Genomic DNA, 19,476 nt, shown 5'->3' on the forward strand with positions numbered 1-19,476 from the left:
TCCTCCCCACGGGTATCTCCCTGTCCATGGGTGTGATCTCTCTGGGCTCCCCTTTCCCACACTGCCAACTGCTCCCACGGGCCTGGAGGGAAGTGGGAAAGGTTCCCAACCTGGAGGCCTCCTGCATCATGACCCCGTTGGCATGTGGCCCAGACTCACAAGCTTCACAAGCACAATGCAGGGAAGAGGGGCTGCCTGGCCATAAACAGTGGTAGCCAGTGCCAATATTTGCCACATGGTATGTCTCCTCTGGGACAAGCTGAGTTCCTGATCTTATGTCCCACGGATACCTCAATAGGGCTGATCAAGTGTTTTTTCACCAGTGGCTCTGAATTTTTACCAACTCCACTAATAATAATTGGCAGACATGGCTTACAGAAGAGGTAGTATGGGGTGCCCTGGGAGCAAACCACAAGAGCTGTGTTGGTGCCTCTTAGAGTGTTCCATAGACCACTGCATCAGCTTCACTGTGGGACTTGTAAAAATGCAAATGTCTGGGCTCACCCTGCACCTCTAGGGATGGAACCTGGGAATCAACATTCCTAGTAAGCTTCCTGGGTGATTCATTTGCTGTTCCTGAGATTCAGAACCACTGTCTAGGGATAAAGGCAGCATCTGGCATGCCATGATGAATGTTATGTTTTATCACCAACCACAGATTTGGAGGGAAACTGAGGACCAGGAGCACGCCTCAGAATGGTCATTCTAATTTGTGGGATGTCCATCCCACTCAAGTGTGCCTAGTGATAAGATATCTAAATCACTGTTCCCAGATGCCATTGGCAGGCTGCTGCTGCACATGCCCACACACACATAGACCCTGCCCCCTTGGTCTTGGTAAGCCACACTAGGCTCCAGTGTTCTTTCATGTTATATGACACTCTCACTGGCCTCGACAAGAAAATCAATGAAAATTCCATTAGCCTCCTGTGCTGCATCACTGTGCAGGTGCAGGGTGCTGTTGGCCATGGCACCAGCAGAGTCAGCATGCTGGGCTGCATCCAGCCAGAGAGAGTGAGCACAGATAACCCCGAGTCAGCAGGGCTTAGCTCCCAGGGGCTCCCCTGGAGTCCATCCAGCTACGGTGAGCTGAGGAGAAAGACAGTGGGAAGGCTCCCTCCCTTGGCTGCTCTTCCTTTCAGCCAAATCAGATCTGTTCCTGGAATGTGCAGAGCCCTTTCTTTGGCATCCTTAATGATGATCAAGAATAGATTGCTGCTCCAACCAGGTTTCCATGTCAAGGTGACCGAGTGCATACAGTGTTATCCTTCACAGCTCCTTGAAAGCATCATCCAGAGTGACAGAAAAACAAGGAGACTGGGATATGGGACCACGACCCTGTGGCCAGTGCTGCTGAGGACCTCCGAGACTGATGGGGCCATGTGTGAGGCAGGAGAGGGAGAAGTGAGCCTGAGTCGGGAGGCTGCCAAACTTCTGCATGCTGCAAAGCAGTCATGAAGCCTCCCTGAGACTCAGTTTACCCAGTTATGAAAGAGGGATGGAATTTCCTATCTTCCTCACAGGAGCGTTGGGGGAAGCAAATGTATTAGTTCAGGGATCAAACTAAGATACATTGCTTATATAAAATGCTCTATAAATACAGAGTGAAGGATGATATTGGCATGGAGGTTTAATATAGAAAGCACACCGAAAGAGGTTGAGAATGAGACTCCTGGGTCGGTTGTTATTTCCCCTAGTTTGGATTGTGTGTTACTGTATGCATTTGTGCTACACCTATCACCTACTCTTTAGGTGGGATATTTCTTCAGCTGAATGTGGGAGTCTCACATGTGAGTATGTTTTCAAAGAAAGGCTCCCAAATGTGTCCACCATAATTTGGATGATTAGGAGGTGGAAGAAGGTGAGGAAAAAGTGAGTCAAGAGGAGCAAATGAGCACATGGACAGTTTCCAGTGGGGGCATACTTAGTATTGTAGCTTATCTTGTTACTCACAAAGTAAAGACATCAATCCGTGATTGATCACTGATTGTCTATAGTGGTATGTTTTATAGAGGTATTTTCTCCAAAGGTGGTCACTATTCATGCTGCAAATGCAAAGTAGCTCCTGACTAGATGGGGTGTTGGAAGGTCTTCTAAGCTCCCATGGGATACAGGAAACCAAAGCCAGGTATAAGAGATTGCTAAGAAAAAGAACATATCATGGAAAAGGAAAAGAAGAACAAAATAATTGGGGTTTTTTAAGCTACAAGTGTGATGTTTCATCTCTAGAGAGTAAATAAAGATATTCTGGAAAGTCAGGAGCAGTGTCTACTCCAAAGAGACCAAGAAAAATACTCAGGAACTGTCAAGAGAAAATAATTCTGTTACTTACCACAGGAAGAAGAAATGTTTCCTCACCGAACTCACTGAGAAGAATCAGCAACAGTAGCAGCAGAAACCCCACCACCACAACCTTCACCATCACCATCACCACAATAATCATCATCATTGCAAACATTGATTGACTGTTACTATTTCCAGGCACTGCACAGACCTCAGTGAGAAGAATCAGCAGCAGTCTCAGCAGCAGCACCACCACCGCCATCACCATCTTATCACCACCACCACCATCATCACTAACATCACCACCATTGCCATCACACCACCACCATAACCATCATCATCACTAACATCACCACCATCACTACCATTGCCATCACCATCACACCACTGCCATCACCATCACACCACTACCCTCACCATCATCATCACTAACATCACCAACATTATCATTATCATCACTACTATCATCATCACCACAATCATCACCACCACTATCTTCACCATCACTACCATCATCATGAACAATACCATCAGTGCCACCACCATCATCACCACCAACACCACTGCCACCACCAATACAATCACTACCATCATCCCCACTACCTCCGTCACTACTACCACCATAACCACCATCATTGCTAACACTGATTGACTGTTACTGTTGCCAGATACTGCAAAAACCTCATTGAGAGCAATCAGATGCAGTAGCAGCAGTACCACTGCCACCACCATCATCACCATCACCTTCTCCACCATCGTCACCATCATCATGACCAACACCATTGACACCACCACCACAATCACCAACACTGTGTCTCCAACACGATCACTACCATCATCACTACCATCACCACCCTCATCACCATTATGAACAACACCACCATCACCATCAATACCATTGTCATCACCAACACAATCACCACCACCTTCGCCAACGCTACCATAATCACCACTATTACCACTATCGCCAGCACCAGCAGCATCAACACCATCACCACCATTATTATTACCACCATCATCACTGTCACCATCATCACCACCAACACTGTCAACACCAACAATACCAGCATCACCACCACTAACATAGATTATTACTATTGTCAAGCACCTCACTAAGTGTTTTATACAGATATTTCATTTAATCATTACAACAACCCTATGAGGGAGATAAGAGTAATTATTTTATAGATGAGAAAACTGAGACTCAGTGAGCATAAATGACTTGCCCAAAGTCACCCAGATAATGAGTAATGGAACTAGAATGTGAGACCAGCCACTCTGGCCTTAGATCCTATTCCCTTAACACTCTGTACCAGAGACATGACTTGCAACTTGGGAAGTGTCTAGTCTTCCTGGATTAGTTGCCTAAAACAAGGTACGGAGCTTGCTATGACTCACAAAACCCACTCATTTTTGCTGATTTAAATAGAATGAATGACACAGTCTAAAAAGGATAAAAATGGCTGTCTAGCGTCTTTAGGAGGCCTCAGTTTATAACTGAGGGATCTGAGAGGGACAGGTGGTAGCATCATACATTCTGCCAGCTGAAGATTGTAATTTTGGAATAGAGAGGAACATATGGAGGAGTGGACAGCTGGCTCTGCAGACACCAACTTGGAACAGGGTGTGGTTTTCCTGATTCTATTTATTACACCAGACCCACGGGCTCCTGGGTGGCATGCCTGAGGCTCCACTGGTGGTCAAGAGTGAAAGGAGGAAGAAGAGGGAGAAAAGGTCCTAATAAATAAGAAGCTGATATAATGGGGGAGCAGCAGTATAATATAAAAAGATAAGCCACATGGAGATGTCCCAGAATTCTCACGGGGAATCAGCAGGCTTCCCTACAACAGGACTATCGCTCCTGGCTTCAGAACAGGGATTGGGTAATGCACAGAATGTGGGTTAAAAACAGGAGAATGTAAAATAATAATGACAACAACCACTTATTGGATTCATATGGGCCAAGCATTGTGCTAAGGCCTAATGGGCCTGATTTTAATTAACCTTCACACCAGTGTTTTAAGGAAGATATTCAGATGAGCAAGTCTGGGCTTAGAGAGCATACAACTCATAAGAAAAGGAGCTGGGATTCTCTCCTGGGCCAATTTCCCACCCCTCACTCCAACTCTCAGCCCAGCCTCTAACCACTGCGCTGTACTCTCTCCTACAGCTTAACTCAAGGGGTTAAATTTATCTCAGATGTACCACTGAAAGTCGAAGAGATAGGATTCATTGCTAGAGTATGGCCATGAAAGGATACAGCTATGCAATAAGTTTTGTTGAAGAAACAGAGAATTGTGTTGTTTGCCAATTACATGTCTTTCTCCATGGAATCCACAAGTGAATTTGATCACTGGATGACCATGTCAAGCAAGAAAAAGTGTAAGGAATAAAGAAGAGAGAAACTATAGTTGTCTTTAATTCTTTAAAAGAACTGTCATATGGGAAAAGAGGTGGATTATTCTTGATGCATAAGAATGGGAGCAGTCACGGGAGTCAAGTCTCAGCTCCATATAAAGAAGACAGTCATGACAATCATACCTGTCCAAGGGCAGAGTGGACTACCTCACCACCCCTTCCTCAGGAGGGGTTAAACTGCCTACTACTGGAGGTGATTAAGCAGAGGAGGGTGCCCACTTGTCGAGAATGCTGTAGGTTACTGCATTGGGTGGGATGTTTGACCATATACTCTGTGAACTCCAAACCCCTATGGAATTTTTAGGCCCTGCTGGGGAGGCCCACAGAGATACAAGTTCAGTATTAGTGACCTAGAAAGCTTGACCAGGTGTCTACAGTCCTTGGGTTCCTCCATACTGAGCTTGGGCAAGTCATTTCAGACCCCTGTCTATCTGTAAAAGAGAAGGGGGTACCTGACCTCTCTAAACTATTGCATTCTGGAGTCTAATTATTGGGCAGGGGGTGCAAGTAGACTTATAGACTTACCCCAGGAGAATAGAAAGGAAGAGAGATAAATCCCGAAACTCTTTATTCTCTCAGCCCCCATCTGAAGGCCTGGGGCTTGAAGTATTTTGCAAGTAGAGACCTTTCTGCCCCCAACTTGTACTAAGGGATGTTAGAAAGGCACGCAACAGCCAAGAGGCGGAGTACTGTGGGAACTGACTCATACAAACACTTCATCAAGGCCCCAGACCCTCCCCACAGCCGGCTGGACCCACCACCCTTCCTAGATTTGCAGACACATCATCTTTTCTTCTAGGACAGGCTCCCAGCTGGATGTGGGGGCTGTCCAGCCAGGATCCCCTAACTTTACATGCAGTTTCTGCTCTCCTTACTACTCCCAAGTGTGCATTTGTCTTATGGAGCCAACAAGGAAGTTTGTCCTCTGGTCAACTTTGCCCCATGACCCTTTCCTCCGCCAAAGTGGGTCATCCGGTTGGCTAGGCCTGAATTCCCAGCAGTTTCCAAGTGCCTTGGACGTTGGCTCCATTTCCGGACCCTCCTCAGACATTCATTGAGCAACAAGCTAATGCTAGGCTTGGCCCACATTCTCTTGGCCCCAACTCACATTCCAGGGTGACCGTGTCAGGGAGTGAGGGCACCTTTCTGGTTTGGGACAGTCTCATCAGACCCTGTAATCCTTGCCACTTGGGAAGGCACATGTTCGATGTGTGAAGCACAATGGGGAAGGGGTGGGTGTGGTAATTCTGTTTGTTGCCTGGGTACCATCAGGCCCATTCATTCATACACATTTGGCAAATATGCTTTGAGTTCCTGCTATGGGCTGAGCACTGTGCTAGGCAAAGGAATAGGTTTAACCACAAAATATAAACACAGCCCTTGCCAATGCGTATATAGCCTAAGGGTTTGAAAAAATGTATACTTAGCCCATCCCCAGGAGCAGTGCTTCTTAAACTTTACTCTGCACGGAGGTCTTGTTAAAATTCAAGAGGTCTGGGTGGGGCCTGCAATGCTGCACACTGCCAGCTTCCAGGTGATGCTGACGCTGCAGATGGCAAGGTCACGGACAGCAGCAGAGCTTAGTTAGCAATTTGAGGAGGGCTGGAAGCAGTGCAGGGTCCACTTTCAGTGAACAATGTGGTCTTGATGACAAGCAGGGAGGTCTTTCTTTCTCTCCTACACCAAGACCCCTTGTCAAGAGGCCAGGACTCCAGTGGCTTTTTCTCTCCCCTGGGAGAGCCTCTAGGCAGCTTCCAGTGTCAGGGTGGGAGCAACTATGGGAACACTGGCATTCAGGGAGGGGTTTCCTCAACGTGGGCCTGAGATAGCGGGGGTTAAAGGGCCCAGGGTGCTTTGCTCAGCAGTGTCCTCTTGTCTTGCAGACTGTGCCGGGTGCAAGGAGGAGATCAAGCACGGCCAGTCACTCCTGGCTCTGGACAAGCAGTGGCACGTCAGCTGCTTCAAGTGCCAGACCTGCAGCGTCATCCTCACGGGGGAGTATATCAGCAAGTGGGTCCCCCTGCTCCTGCCCCAGCTGCCTGGGCCTCTGCATTCTGTGAGGCCTGCCCCATTGAGCCCATGCCTACATCTCCAGCATCATCTCCCTTCCCTTCCGTCTGCTGCTGCATTCTGGCCAAACAGCATCTTTCCCAGCAGCCTCTTTCCCCCGTTGGACCCTCTGGGGGGGGTTCCCTCTGCCTGAGACACCCTCCCTGTTCCTTGCACACCTGCTGCCCCTTCTCTCCCTTCTGGTCTCGGTCCCCATGCCTTCCCCTCCGGCCGTCTCTCATTTACTGCCCCATTTTGGGCCCTCAGAGTACCTTGTTGTTTCCTTCACACAGGCTACCACCATTGGTAATTACATATTTATCCCTGGTAACTTTGTAATAATGCTAATAATACTATCTACCATTTATTGAGCTTTAATTATGTAGAAAGAACTCACTACTTTGTATGAAGTATCACTTTAAATCCTCATGACTGCCCCTTTGAGGAATTTATCCCCACTGAATACTCAGACTTGAGAGAGTAAATAACTTGTTCCAGTAATAGTGTTTAATCTCTGTACCCACCAGGACAGGGGCTTTGTTTTAATCACTGCTATATCCCCTGCCCTGAGAGCAACACCTGACCCACAGTCAATAATATAGTTGCTGAATGAATTTAATGGAAATGAGAGGAGGTGATGGGTGCATAGTTATCCAGAGGGGCCAACCTCCAGTGACCCACACACTGCAGTATTAGACAAGCATCCTCTTGTTGCTGGGCCCCAGTGACCACATTTATATACTCAAGTACCTAAAAGCAATTATCAGCACAGATCCTTTGTCACAGCTTTGACATCATATGACCCCAGACCCTTCTAGGTGCCACTCTCTGGCCTGATGCCAGGCAGTGGCAAGCACACAGAGCTGCAGCACACATGCTTCTGCTGTCAAGACCCTGCAGTCTAATACGGGAAACAGATATGCTGCGTTCATGAAGAATTATGACACCAGGAAATGTGTGATCAGGAGCCCAGACAAGCTTTATTCTTTAAGACCTTTTTGATCCTAAGTGACAGAAAACCCACCTCCAACTCAATTAAAAGCAAAAATAGGAGTTTATTAACTCACAGAAATGGGAAGGCCAGAGGCACACTGGCTTCAGACATGGAGGAATCCAGGGGCTTAAGGATGTCATTAGTACTTCAGAAGTCTCTGTCTTTCTCTATCTATCTTTTTGTCTCTCTCTCTCTCTCTCTCTCTCAATCTCTCTTTCTCTCTCTCTGTCTCTCTCTGTCTCTGTCCCTGTCTTTCTCTGCTGTCTTCATGGTGGATTAGTTCTCAATCTGGCCCTCCCCAAGTGCTAGCAAAGAAGATTGCCAACACTCCAGGCTTTCATACCAAGCCTAGCAGAAAAAGAGGCCTCTTTCCCAGGAACTCCAGCAAAAGTCCCAGGTCTGCCTCTGATTTGGCCACCATTAGGCCACATGCCCATTCCTGACCAATCACTGGCCCAGAGGATCTGAACCGTAGAGCCAGAGAGCAGCCTCTTGTGACCCACAGGGACCTCAACTGGGAAGGGGTGGCTTCCAAAGGGAAATCCAGGTGAGGTACTATTATCAGCAGAAGGGGAAATGGATGCTGGCCAAACAACACCTGCCTGTGTACAAGATAACAAATAAAGGGCTGTGAATATTCAGAGAAAAAAAGGATGACTGCTAACTAGCATGAAGTAGAATCTTGAATCTCTAAGAGTTCCATGGAAGGTGGGGGTAAGATTCAAAAATGCAAAGAAGAAGAGCTTCTAGGCAGAATGGCCAGCCTGGGCAAGGCCAGGGCAGTAGGGGAGTGCTGGACATCTCCATCCTGTATAGGAGCTCAAACATGTGCCCAGGTGAAGCCAGATCCTGGGCTGCATAGATGAGCTGAGGTCACATCACCGAGAGCTCTCGATGCCATGCTAGCAGGAGTTTGGCATTCCCCTCTATGCCCACCAAGCAAGGAGTGCCCTTAGTACATTGCCAGCCAGGAGTGCTTGAGTCTGGAAGCCTAAATCAGGGTTCTCCAGGGACTTAAGGGATTGTTCAGAGCTCCTCTCAAGGAGGCCCAGCCCAGATTGCCCACCACACCTGGTACCTCTACAGCATAGCTCTGGGCCCCTTACCTGGCTGCTGGCAGAGTGGCAGGGGCTCAGAGGCACTGGCTCAGGCATCAGATGCCCAGGATAGAAGCACAGCCTATGTGACCTTGGCAAGGGACTCCACTGCTCAGAGTCTCAGTTTCCTCATTTATAAAAATGGAGAGAAGATGATCTACCCGTAGGGTTGTGTAAGGGCTCAGAGATCTGTGCTTAGCACCCAATAACTGCCCAGTAAATACTCATTTTACCATCCTCTTTTAGAATTGTGTACCGCTAATTCCCCAAGAGAAGGATGGATCCAAAAGAGATTGTGTTGGCATTTATACTCAAATCTTGTTGGCTCATCACATCCACCTTCTGACAAATGACTTTTTCTCCCTGCAGAGCTACCCTCCCGCACCCACAGGGAGAACCTGATTGAGCGGGGGAGGAGGGAGGAGTTGAAAGGGTTGGGGGAGGTGTGTCTCAGGGGCTCACAAACAAGTCCTTGCCTTGTGGGCACAGTCACACCTCTAGACCTTGGTCGGACATCTTCAGACCTTGGTCCTCACTGCTGCTTCTCCAGGAAAATGCTGCCCAGGGTGGGCCCCCAGCAACCTCATCAGGGCAACAGCTTCGAGATGGAAAAGTGATGTGCCTCTCCTTTAGGTCTCTCAGTGTCTGAGCCAAGTTCTCTTACACCCAAAAGTGAAAGAAATGTTTCTCTCTCCTCAGAGTTCAGACTTGGTCATTAGAGCGAGGCAGAGCCTGAAGCAAAGCTAAGCTCTCCGATGCCCCCAACTATCTCTACCTCAGTCCTAGAGAACTGAGAACCAAATGTCCTCCTCAAAGACTCCTCTCAGCAATCATGGCCATTCCTCCAGCTGCCATTTGCTGAGTACTCAGTATGGCTAGGCACTGTCCTGAGCCCTAGGGTACACTGGACCCATCTCCTTTAATCCTCATGACAACCTGGGTGAGAAACCAGATGACCTGGGTTTGAATTCCAGCTCTAGGTCATCCTGGGTGGCCTGGGACAAGTTACTAAAGTGTGCTATGCTTAGGTTTTCTCACCTACACAATGGGGATACTAATAATTCTGACTCATAGGGTTGCCATCAAACACCATCAAAGAGCCCAGCACACGCCAGCAACAAATGTTAGTGGCTATTAGTCATAGGGGGTGGTATAAGAATAAGGGATAACAATCTTATCACTGTCCGCCAAGTGATAAACATTGGGTAAAAAATGGAGCACACAGGAGGTGGTCCCAGGAGGCTTCCTGTCATCTACTGATCTGGGAGCACAGTCAGATGATTCTTTCATACAGATGAAATTGTTTATTAAAGGAGAAGTATCGAACTTTGGCTCAGTCAACATAGGCTGCAGGTCCAGAATCTAACTGCCATGTGCACCCTCACTGATCCTCCCTAACTTCCTCATCCTATGTGAACTTCTTCTTGCAGGGATGGTGTTCCATACTGTGAGTCCGACTACCATGCCCAGTTTGGCATTAAATGTGAGACTTGTGACCGATACATCAGTGGCAGAGTCTTGGAGGTGAGTGGGTATAAGTAACCGTGAAGATGTGGCAGGGTGACCTGTGCCTCCAAAAAGTCATCACAGAAGGAGAAAGTCACCCCATACCTTTTTTTCCATAGCCTTTACCCCCTCCACCTTTGCTTGCTACATGACCTTGAGCAGATAACCTTGCTGAGATCTCTGGGAAACCCCAAAATGAGAAGGTAGACAAAATTCTTCCTGGTTCAAAAAATGCTGTGCTGGGAAAATCAGTTGTATCTTTGATTCGGACCCAGAGAGATTTCTAGAGAGTGACATTAGGATTTTCCTCCCAGCCCTGCCGGAGGATGGAAGTCTTTTTTATTTATTTATTTATTTATTTATTTATTTTGTTTGTTTGTTTTAGTATTTGGTAATGTGCTGATTTAAGAGCCAGCTTGTCTAGCAGCTTGCTCCCTAAGCCCTTCTTTGGTGGGTCCATCACCACGGCAACGCCTCTCCCCAGCCTTTGATGTATGACTCCTTCTGCAGTGACAGACAACCTGCAAAACCCTTGCTGAGGCCTTGCTGAGCCCCTGTGCACTGGTCTTTCCGGCCTTTCTTCCTATACCCTGTGGGCCTGGAAGCTATCTTCCTATACTTTGGGACCACCCACCTTGATGAATTAGAAACAGGGAAGGGCTCAGTGGAAAGGAAAAATAATAGCCTAACAGGAATAATTGAGTTCTAGTATTGACTCTACTCCTGCTCAGATTTTGAGTAAGTATCTTTGCTTTTCTAGGCCTCAGTTTTTCCATATGACAATAGCTAGAGGATTAGATTGGATCAGGTATTGTCAGCAGAATCATTAATTCTGCCAAATCTGGCCAGTTGGTTGTGGTTACCATGAGTGCTTTGTTGAGAACAAGTCTGCAGCCACATGTAGACTCAGCAGGAGGGGATGTAGCAACCAGGAAGGAACTCTCTGAGGACATGCATTGAAGCAGAGCCCTGAGGATGAAAGAACTATCCCTGAAGGGCCCTGAGGTGGGAAAAGATAGAGGAAGAATGAGCTTGACCCATTCAAAGAACAGAGAACCCACACAGAATTGTGGCTGCAGAATTTTTCTCAACACAAGCACTCATGGTAACCACAACCAAGTGGCCAGATTTGGCTGAATTAATGATTCTGCTCACAATAGCTGACCCAGTCTGCCAATGTGGCTGAATTCTATAAATTGAGGGTAGGGGAGGATGAAATATAAGAGTATATCATATATGGCATACCATGTAGGACTTTGTAGACCATGTTTAGAAGTTTGGGTTTTATACTCAGTGCAATGGAAAGCCATTGGAGAGTTTTAAGCCAAGGACTAACATGATAAGATCATGTTTTTAAAAAGATTTCTGTGGTTACTGTGTGGAGAATTTTCAGAGAGAGTCAGAGACAATGAGATATAAACAAATGAGCAGACCTGGGAAACATTTAAGCATCTCGAGAGCCGTAAGGAGTACGATGCAGAGGACAAGGCATGAGTCCAGGAAGGGTTGTTGGGGGTGGGTTTCTGAGGGCCTGGGATACCAGGGTGGAGTTTGCATGTGACTCACTGGGCAAGGGAGCATTGTGGAGAGACTGGGAAGGAACGTCCTGGTTAGAGCTGGGCTTCTGGGAGGATGACGTGATAATGTACACAGGCTACATTTGAAGGAAGGAAGCTGGAAGGGATGAGTGAGGAGGCCCCTGCGTGACCCAGGCAGGAAGGACTCAAGAGGTACAGTAGCAATGAAGAGGGAAGCCACCCTTGTGCCCAGCCCTATGGAAGTAGAATTCCAATCACTCTGCAACTGAGGGGCAGCTTGTGGACATGGGGATTGAAGGAGAAGCAGCTAAAAGTTGCACCAAAGAATTATCTATTTCTGAGGGATAGGAAGCCTGGTGTCATTGGCAGAACTGGGGACGACAGGGGAAAAAGCTGATCTGGCAGAAACATGGTGAGTACCATTTAGGATGAGTTGTGATTGAAATCCCAGGAGTGTTTCCAGAAGGCAGTCAGAAATACGGATCAGAGGCTGGGAGTGGTGGCTCACACCTGTAATCCCAGCACTTTGGGATGCCAACACAGGGTGATCACTTGAGTCCAGGAGTTCAAGATCAGCCTAGGCAACACAGTGAGACTTCATCTCTATAAAAAATAAACAAAACTAGCCAGGCATGGTGGTGCACGCTTGTAGTCCTAGCCATTCCGGAGGATCACTTGAGCCTGAGAGGTGGAGGTTGCAATAAGTTGAGATTGCACCACTACACTCCCGCCTGGACAACAGAGCAAGATCCTGTCCGAGGCAAGAAAAATGAGAAAAGAAAAGAAATATGGATCAGAGCTCAGGAACAAAGCTCAGGCCTGGAGGAGCCAATCTTAAAAACATGAGGCTTTGAATAATAGCACCACCAGAGTCCTCAGGATTTCCAAGACAGAGGAAAGAGAGCAAGGAAGGAGGCTGACACCAACCTTGGCGAGCAGCTGCTCACAGTGAAAGCGACTCAGAAAGAGACTGAGGAGGTAGCAGAGGAAGATATGGGAAGAGAATCGGGCATTCAGTGAAAGGACAGAGCTTCAGAAAACATGGTGAGGTCAGAGTGTTGGTCAAACTCTGTAGAGCAGTGAAGGACTGCGTGGGCTGCGGAAAAGCTGTTGGATGTGGGAAAGGTCACCTTCAGAAGAGTCGTTTGTTGGCTTTGCAGAACTGTGGGGAAGAGGCATCCAGAGTGTAGTAGGTTGAAGGGTCAATGCGGTGGGAGATATTACAAAAGGAAACTTTTCTTTCCAGAAAGAAAGAACTTAGATTACAGACAGGGCCACAGATGGGAATTTGTTCAGCATTTCCAAGCTGCTTTGAAATCCTGTTGGTGGCAGCTGCCGTTTCCCCGAGAGTTACCGTTGTTTAGCATTGCGGTAGACTGTTCCTCCCAGGCAGCTGTTGTGACTGAGTTTCGATTGATCCCATTTCTACAAGGCTCCATTAGCATCTTCGACTTATTGATTTTTTTTTTTTCTTAGAGCTGGAAGAGACTTTAAGCAATCAACTAGTTCAACCTCTTCATTTTACAGATGAGAAAAGTGAGACCAAGACATGCAGTGTTTTTCCAAGGTCACAAGCAGCATTTCTGGTAGAGACAGAGCTAAAATCTAGGACTCCAGGCTGCTGTATCCATACCGATACCCACAGCTCTCAGCCACTTGGGGGTCTTTGAGGTAGCATGATGTCAGGAAATAGACATGGCTGCAGTAAAACAGACTTGGATTCAGATTTTACCACTTCTAGCCCTGAAGCCTTAAGCAAGATATGTCCTTTTAGTCTGTATCTATCAACAGGCAATACTACTGTCATTTAATTCCTAATGAACATGTTAGTCAAGACTTTTTGGGCTGCAACAGAAAGGAAGTTTCTCAGCTCCTATAACAAAAAGCCCAGGAGCTGGATCCAGTGCTTAAGCGAAATCATTTAGAATCCCCAGCCATCTTGGCTTACTTTCTTCCAAGTTAAGTTTATTCTCAGGAGGGCGTTCTTGGTGATGGGAAAGTTGGACACCAGTTGCCCCAGGCTTAGATTCTATCAGCCGGCATGCCCGGTGGAAAAAAGAACTTCTCTTTTCTAATAGCTCAGCAAGCATTCTGGGACTGACTCTCATTGGACAATCTCAGGCCCATCCCTGGGCCACTAATTGTGCCCACAAAGTTGGAATATGCTCATTGGTGGGGTCAGCACTACTTAACCCTGTGGACTGATATGGAGAAGAGGTAGCCCCACCAAGGAAAGGCTTGGGACTGTTTCTGGAAGAAGGAGGAAAGAATGATGGCCATGCAGGAACAACAGTCGCCCAAGCACATCGTCTGGCACACTGCAGGCATTCAATTAAGTTGTTTCTCCTTCTCTTCTCATCCTGTCCCTTCCCATTTCCTCCCTAGGCCACCCCATGGTCCCTTCCTCAGTGACAGAGCTCAATGGCTGTCAGTGTCACTCCTTCCATCCTTGTCTGTTTCCTCACCAAAAAGGACCACAACCTGGTTTGCTTGTTGCTACATTTTTGAACCTGGTTTGCTGTTTTCGGTCCTCTCAAATAGGGCTCTGTTTTGAGGGTACCAATTTTTTGCCATTTTTCTTTACTATTTTCCTGATTTCAGTTCGTTAATAGACAAAATGGTTCATCTCAGCTAGCTGACGTGGCTTTTCCTTACTCTGGGTGCAGGCTGCCCTACCTCCCTTTGCTCAAACTGTTTTCAACACCATCCAAGACTGGGGCTGCTGAGATGGGCACAAAGCCTCTTTCAGCTGGGGTGAGGTAGTGGGGCATGACATTTAGGAAAATGCTAGGCTTCAGTTTTGCCAAGGCACTGTTGCCACACTGGAAAACAGGTCTATAATCAAAATGATAAAGAGACACAGAGTAGGAAGAGGCTGCTAATTAAACTGATTATCCTTGTCATGGTACAAGGGAATCAGTCCCACACATTCCAGCTTAGGAAAATAGCAGGCTCCTTCCAAAGTTTGAACATATTCGCTTTGATGATGACAAGGACACTGTCTCATTGGTGTGAGGCCATATAAACAAACGGGGGGAAAAAAGGAATATTGGAGATTTTTTTCTTTTTGTAAAAATCTGCCTTTCCCACATTCTTGCTAAGTTTTTAGAATAGAGATAATATCTCCAGAATAGGCAAGCCCATCCCAACAATCTTCCACTCCCCCCACATAAAAAAAAAAAAAAGAAAAAAAAAACTAAGTTTGGAAATAGGTCTTCTTATTATGCAATTATAATTTTTGAATTGGAAGGAACCCATTAGCATCAGATCAAGTGATGGCTTGGACAGGGACCTTTAAGAACCCCTAACATCCATCAGTTTCCCCTGGGCATTACCCTCCCCCAAAGAAAACCCTGCCCTGACGTTGCAAAATATTTCTTCAAACAAGGCCCACCTGCCAACCCAATTGCTGCACCAAGCTCCTGCATATACAAATGCTGGAGCCGCCACTGAAGTTCCCTTTTACAAGCCCTCTTGGCTGGGATTTTGGTGTTAGAATTGTGACTCCAGAAGCAAGTGCTGAGCTGGTGACTGACTCACACACATCCGGACCCAACACTGCTGCTGGCTTGCAGTGAACCCTTGAGGCACAACCTTCTCAGGGGCTGTTTCTTCCCCCCATGGAAGTCTTTGCAGCTGCAAGTTATTTTCATTTTTAATTTAAATAGTGATGGGAAAGGAAAGTGAAAATAGGGAAGGCACTCACCAAAGTCACACTGGGGCGAGCTGCGGTAGGGCTGGACACACCAGGGCAAAATAGTCACAGGACTGGCCTGGGGATCTGGGGCTCTACAGTGGGTCCTAAATCACCCACTGAGCCCTAAAAATCTGTCCTTTGTGTGCCAGTCTCACAATTTTTGCCATGTCTGTGAACCTCATGAGCTGATTCTTCCATAATACTTTAAGTGTCTTGAGGTTGGCTCCCTTATATGTAAGGAAACTTATATACGACATAACAGGAAAGCAGTATCACTTGCCATATTGCATGTAACCTGAAAATAAATAGAGTTCTAGCTAGATTCTATTGCATGTGGAGGTTCCAAGCCTCACACCTGTTCTCATTCTTTAAAAGGCAGATTTGTAGGTTTTGGATAGATGTTAAAGACACATAAGCACCGAACTGGTACTTCGTCCTTGACAAAATCAGAAGAATGTATAGAGGACTGAAAAGATCTTTTTTTTTTTTTCCATTGGTCCAATGTTATTAAATCCCAAGTTCATGTACCACTTAAAATCATTTCATGTAACATTAGTGGTAAGGGCCTCTCACTTGGGGAAATGCTGGGATGTCCTCAAAGCAAGCCTGTTTCCTCCTCTGGAAATGAGGAAGTTGGACCAGTGGCCTCTGAAGTGTCCTTCCCAGTGTCAGAATAGAAGAGCAGGTATTCAGGGAAGTCCCCTGAACTGCCATCAGGGACCCATGGAGTGAATCACGAAGCTTCCCGGCTGGTCTTTTAGATGGTTGTGGACTCCCCTGGGTAGCTCCAACCAACTTTAGGGCCATGAAGATGCAAACAACACTAATGTACCCAGGAAAGATTCAAACCCAATCTGCCCCACTAGACAGCAGCCCTGGCTCTGACCTCCTGTTTCATCTTTTCATTTCCATAGGCAGGAGGGAAGCACTACCACCCAACCTGTGCCAGGTGTGTACGCTGCCACCAGATGTTCACCGAAGGAGAGGAAATGTACCTCACAGGTAAGTAAATCTGACCCTCTGTAAGGCCTTCCGACCTGCTCATGACTGGAAAGGAGATGCGATCTTCAGGTTCAGTGTTATCTTGGCTTCAGGTTCGGTGTTATCTTGGCTTTTGGCTTGTCCTCAGAATTGCAATTAATTGGCCCCTCTCTGGGTGGATTGGGAAGGTTGCCGGTGTGGCTAATATGAAGTGACATGTAATCTGCCTTCCGTCTCTGTGCACCTCCACCCGCTGCCCAGCTGGCCTGCTTCCCTGGCAGTGCTCTGAGCAGACTCTCCTGGCTCTGCCTTGGGGGTGGGAAGCTGAGCTGCACAGGCCCAAGGGGTCAGAGAACCTCAGAGGGATGCCTGGGTTGCAAAGTGTCTATAGCATCACAGCCTCTACTCTACCTCCTTCTCCCCACATCTCAGAGCATCATGCCAGGCTGCTGCTCAGGGCTTCCCAGGGACTCTCAGAACACACAGAGGAATGAGGAGTGCCAGTCGTCCCCACAAAGCTAACCAGGGCTGCTTTCCATCTGCTGCTTCCCAGCCCTCTTACCCCAGGATTCTTACAACAGTCCCCTAATTAGTCTCCAGATTCTGCTCAGTCCTCTACCCTCTGCCCAGCCCACCATCCCAGGGCATCACGTGCTCTTGGCACTGCCCTTCTCTTCAGGGCCCCTCCCTGTCTGCCTATTTAGCTACAAACACTTCAGCCTAGCATTTAAAATCTTGCCAAGGTCCCAGGCTTCCTTTGTAGCCTTGAACATACCCGACACCTAAGCTGCCAAAGCTAACTTTTGATCATTTATTCATCCACTCAATGATTGTTTCTTGAGCCCTGCCATGTGTAGGCTCTGTGCCAGCGTCCATGGTGAGGCTCACCCAGCCCTACAGTTCCCTGAAGGAGATGGGCATTAATCCATAATCACATAAATAAACATCAGCTGTGGTAAGTGTTATGAAGGAGAGAAGTGTGGGCCTTTGAGAGCACATAACGGGGTAGGAGGAGCCCCAGGAGGGCTCCCTGACGAAGGGCCAGGAGCTGAGATCCAGACCATGAGTGGGTGTTAACTGATGTTGTAGTTCATCCGGGCTGTTATAACCTCAGCAGACTGAGATACAGACAGGGCAGCTTATAAGCAGAACTCTATTTCTCACAGTTCTGGAAGCTGGGAAGTCCATGACCAAGGGTCCAATAGATTTGGTATCTGATGTGGGCCCACTTTCTCAGAGATGGCACCTTCTCTCTGTGTCTCCACCTGGTGGAAGGGGCAAGGCAGCTCTCTGGCGCCTCTTTTATAAGGACACTGGTCCATGACCTAATCACCTCCCAAATAGCCCTACCTCCTAAGACCATCACCTTGGGGGTTTGAATTTTGGCATATGGATGTGGGGGACACAAAAACATCCAGACCATAGCAACTGAACAAAAAGTGGAATAGGATGCACCAAACTGAGAGGACAGAGCCTGCAAGACTCTGAGGTGGGTGAAGAAATGGCGAGTGCATAAGGGCAAGTGGAGCCTGTGTGGCCAGGGTGCAGACAGAAGTGAGATGCAGCCAGGAGGCAAGCAGGGTGTATGGGCTGGGCCTTGTGGAGAGACTTTGTTTGGACTTGAAATGAACTCATGGCCCTTTCCCTTGTCTTCCTGTGCCCTTCTTTGGAAATCCTATCATTTGAGGTCCAGTTCAGTCACTACATGCTTCATAGGCACCCAGGATTTCCCCAACCCCTCCCACAATTTAACACAGTCCTCTCTTCCCCCATCCCCACAGCCCTCTGTCTGCCCCTGGTCCCCTCCAGCTTGTATGAGAGTTGTTGGCCTCCTCCCTAAGGTCCTGTGCTCCTGGCACTGGTCCCTCAGCCCTGACCCTGGCCCATGCATACTCCCTCCACAGGTGAATGTCATTGGTGGAATCGCTGTGATTGGATAGCCATCTTGAGAAGGAATTAGGGCCCTTCCTCCAGGTAGATCTAAGGCCAGGGCAGCAGTTACAGGGAGTGTGTCAGTATCAGCTTGTTCTAGCCACAATGCCCACAGCCATGAGTTCCCTCAAGATGCAATGAGTCCCCCTGTGCCTACAGCCGAGTTCCTTAGCCTCAGCACTGGTGACACTGTGGGCTGTCCTGCATTGTAGGGTATTTGGTACCATCCTTGGTCTCTACCCACTAGATGCCAACCACGTGCTTCTTCCCACTGACAATCAAAAATGTCTCAGATATTGCCACATGTCCCTAGGGGGTCAAAATCATCCTCAGTGGAGAACCACTGGCCCAGAGCTACCCAACAGAAACTTGTGCCATCTGCTAAGAATCCTGGAGCAGGAATTCCTATGTTGGATTAAACAAAGTGACCATTTCTAAGATGCTGTCTACTTACTTATATGAACTGATGCTGGAGTGGTAAGGATCCCAGAGTCATGCTAAACTGTAAAGTGCCAACCCTCATTGTAGAGATGGGGAAAATAGACCCAGAGAAAAGAAGAGACTTGCGTGAGAATGGGAGTGCGTCGGGGCAGAGCAGGGCCTGGCCTTGCGTCTCCCCTCCAGGGTTCTTTCCACTTTACCCCTGGGACCCAGGCCCTGCCTGATATTCAGGTCCCTGTCCCTTCCTGTGCACACCAATCCCTCATTGCCTGGGTTCTTGAGTGATTCCTGCTGCAGGAACCAGTGTTATGAGGCTCAGCAACCTGCACCCTGCCTTCATCCTGACCACCATGGGAACCTGGAGTTTGCACTTGGCTTGAAAATTTGTTGCACAATATTCCTCTCCTCCTTCCCTGGTGAACAAACCTCCTAGTATTGAAACTGCCCTCCCATTCTCATCCCTACCTGGATATCACTAGAATAAACCACGTCTTTGCCTCCCTGCCTGAATTCCTAATCTTAATCTTTCCCTGTTTGGTG

General features: G+C 47.7%; 1 protein-coding gene and 1 long non-coding RNA gene across 4 annotated transcripts in view; both read left to right on the forward strand.

The window, feature by feature from the left end:
* ABLIM3 (actin binding LIM protein family member 3) overlaps positions 1-19,476 on the forward strand; it is a 118,597-nt gene that overhangs the window by 58,568 nt on the left and 40,553 nt on the right. For all 3 annotated transcript variants that reach the window (XR_008548107.2, XR_008548108.2, XM_001162953.5), the window contains exons 6-8: positions 6,585-6,711; positions 10,272-10,365; positions 16,497-16,584. Coding sequence is in view for 1 of the 3 variants with exons in the window: in XM_001162953.5 (XP_001162953.1) it covers positions 6,585-6,711; positions 10,272-10,365; positions 16,497-16,584 (309 nt within the window). In the remaining 2 variants the exon portion in view is untranslated. The remainder of the gene's footprint in view (positions 1-6,584; positions 6,712-10,271; positions 10,366-16,496; positions 16,585-19,476) is intronic.
* On the forward strand, positions 6-4,691 carry LOC112209243 (uncharacterized). Its single transcript, XR_002943962.3, has 2 exons — positions 6-3,658; positions 4,454-4,691. It is a non-coding gene; the product is annotated as an uncharacterized LOC112209243 (long non-coding RNA).

This window comes from Pan troglodytes, chromosome 4 (genome assembly GCF_028858775.2).
Source record: "Pan troglodytes isolate AG18354 chromosome 4, NHGRI_mPanTro3-v2.0_pri, whole genome shotgun sequence".
NCBI lineage: Eukaryota > Metazoa > Chordata > Mammalia > Primates > Hominidae > Pan > Pan troglodytes.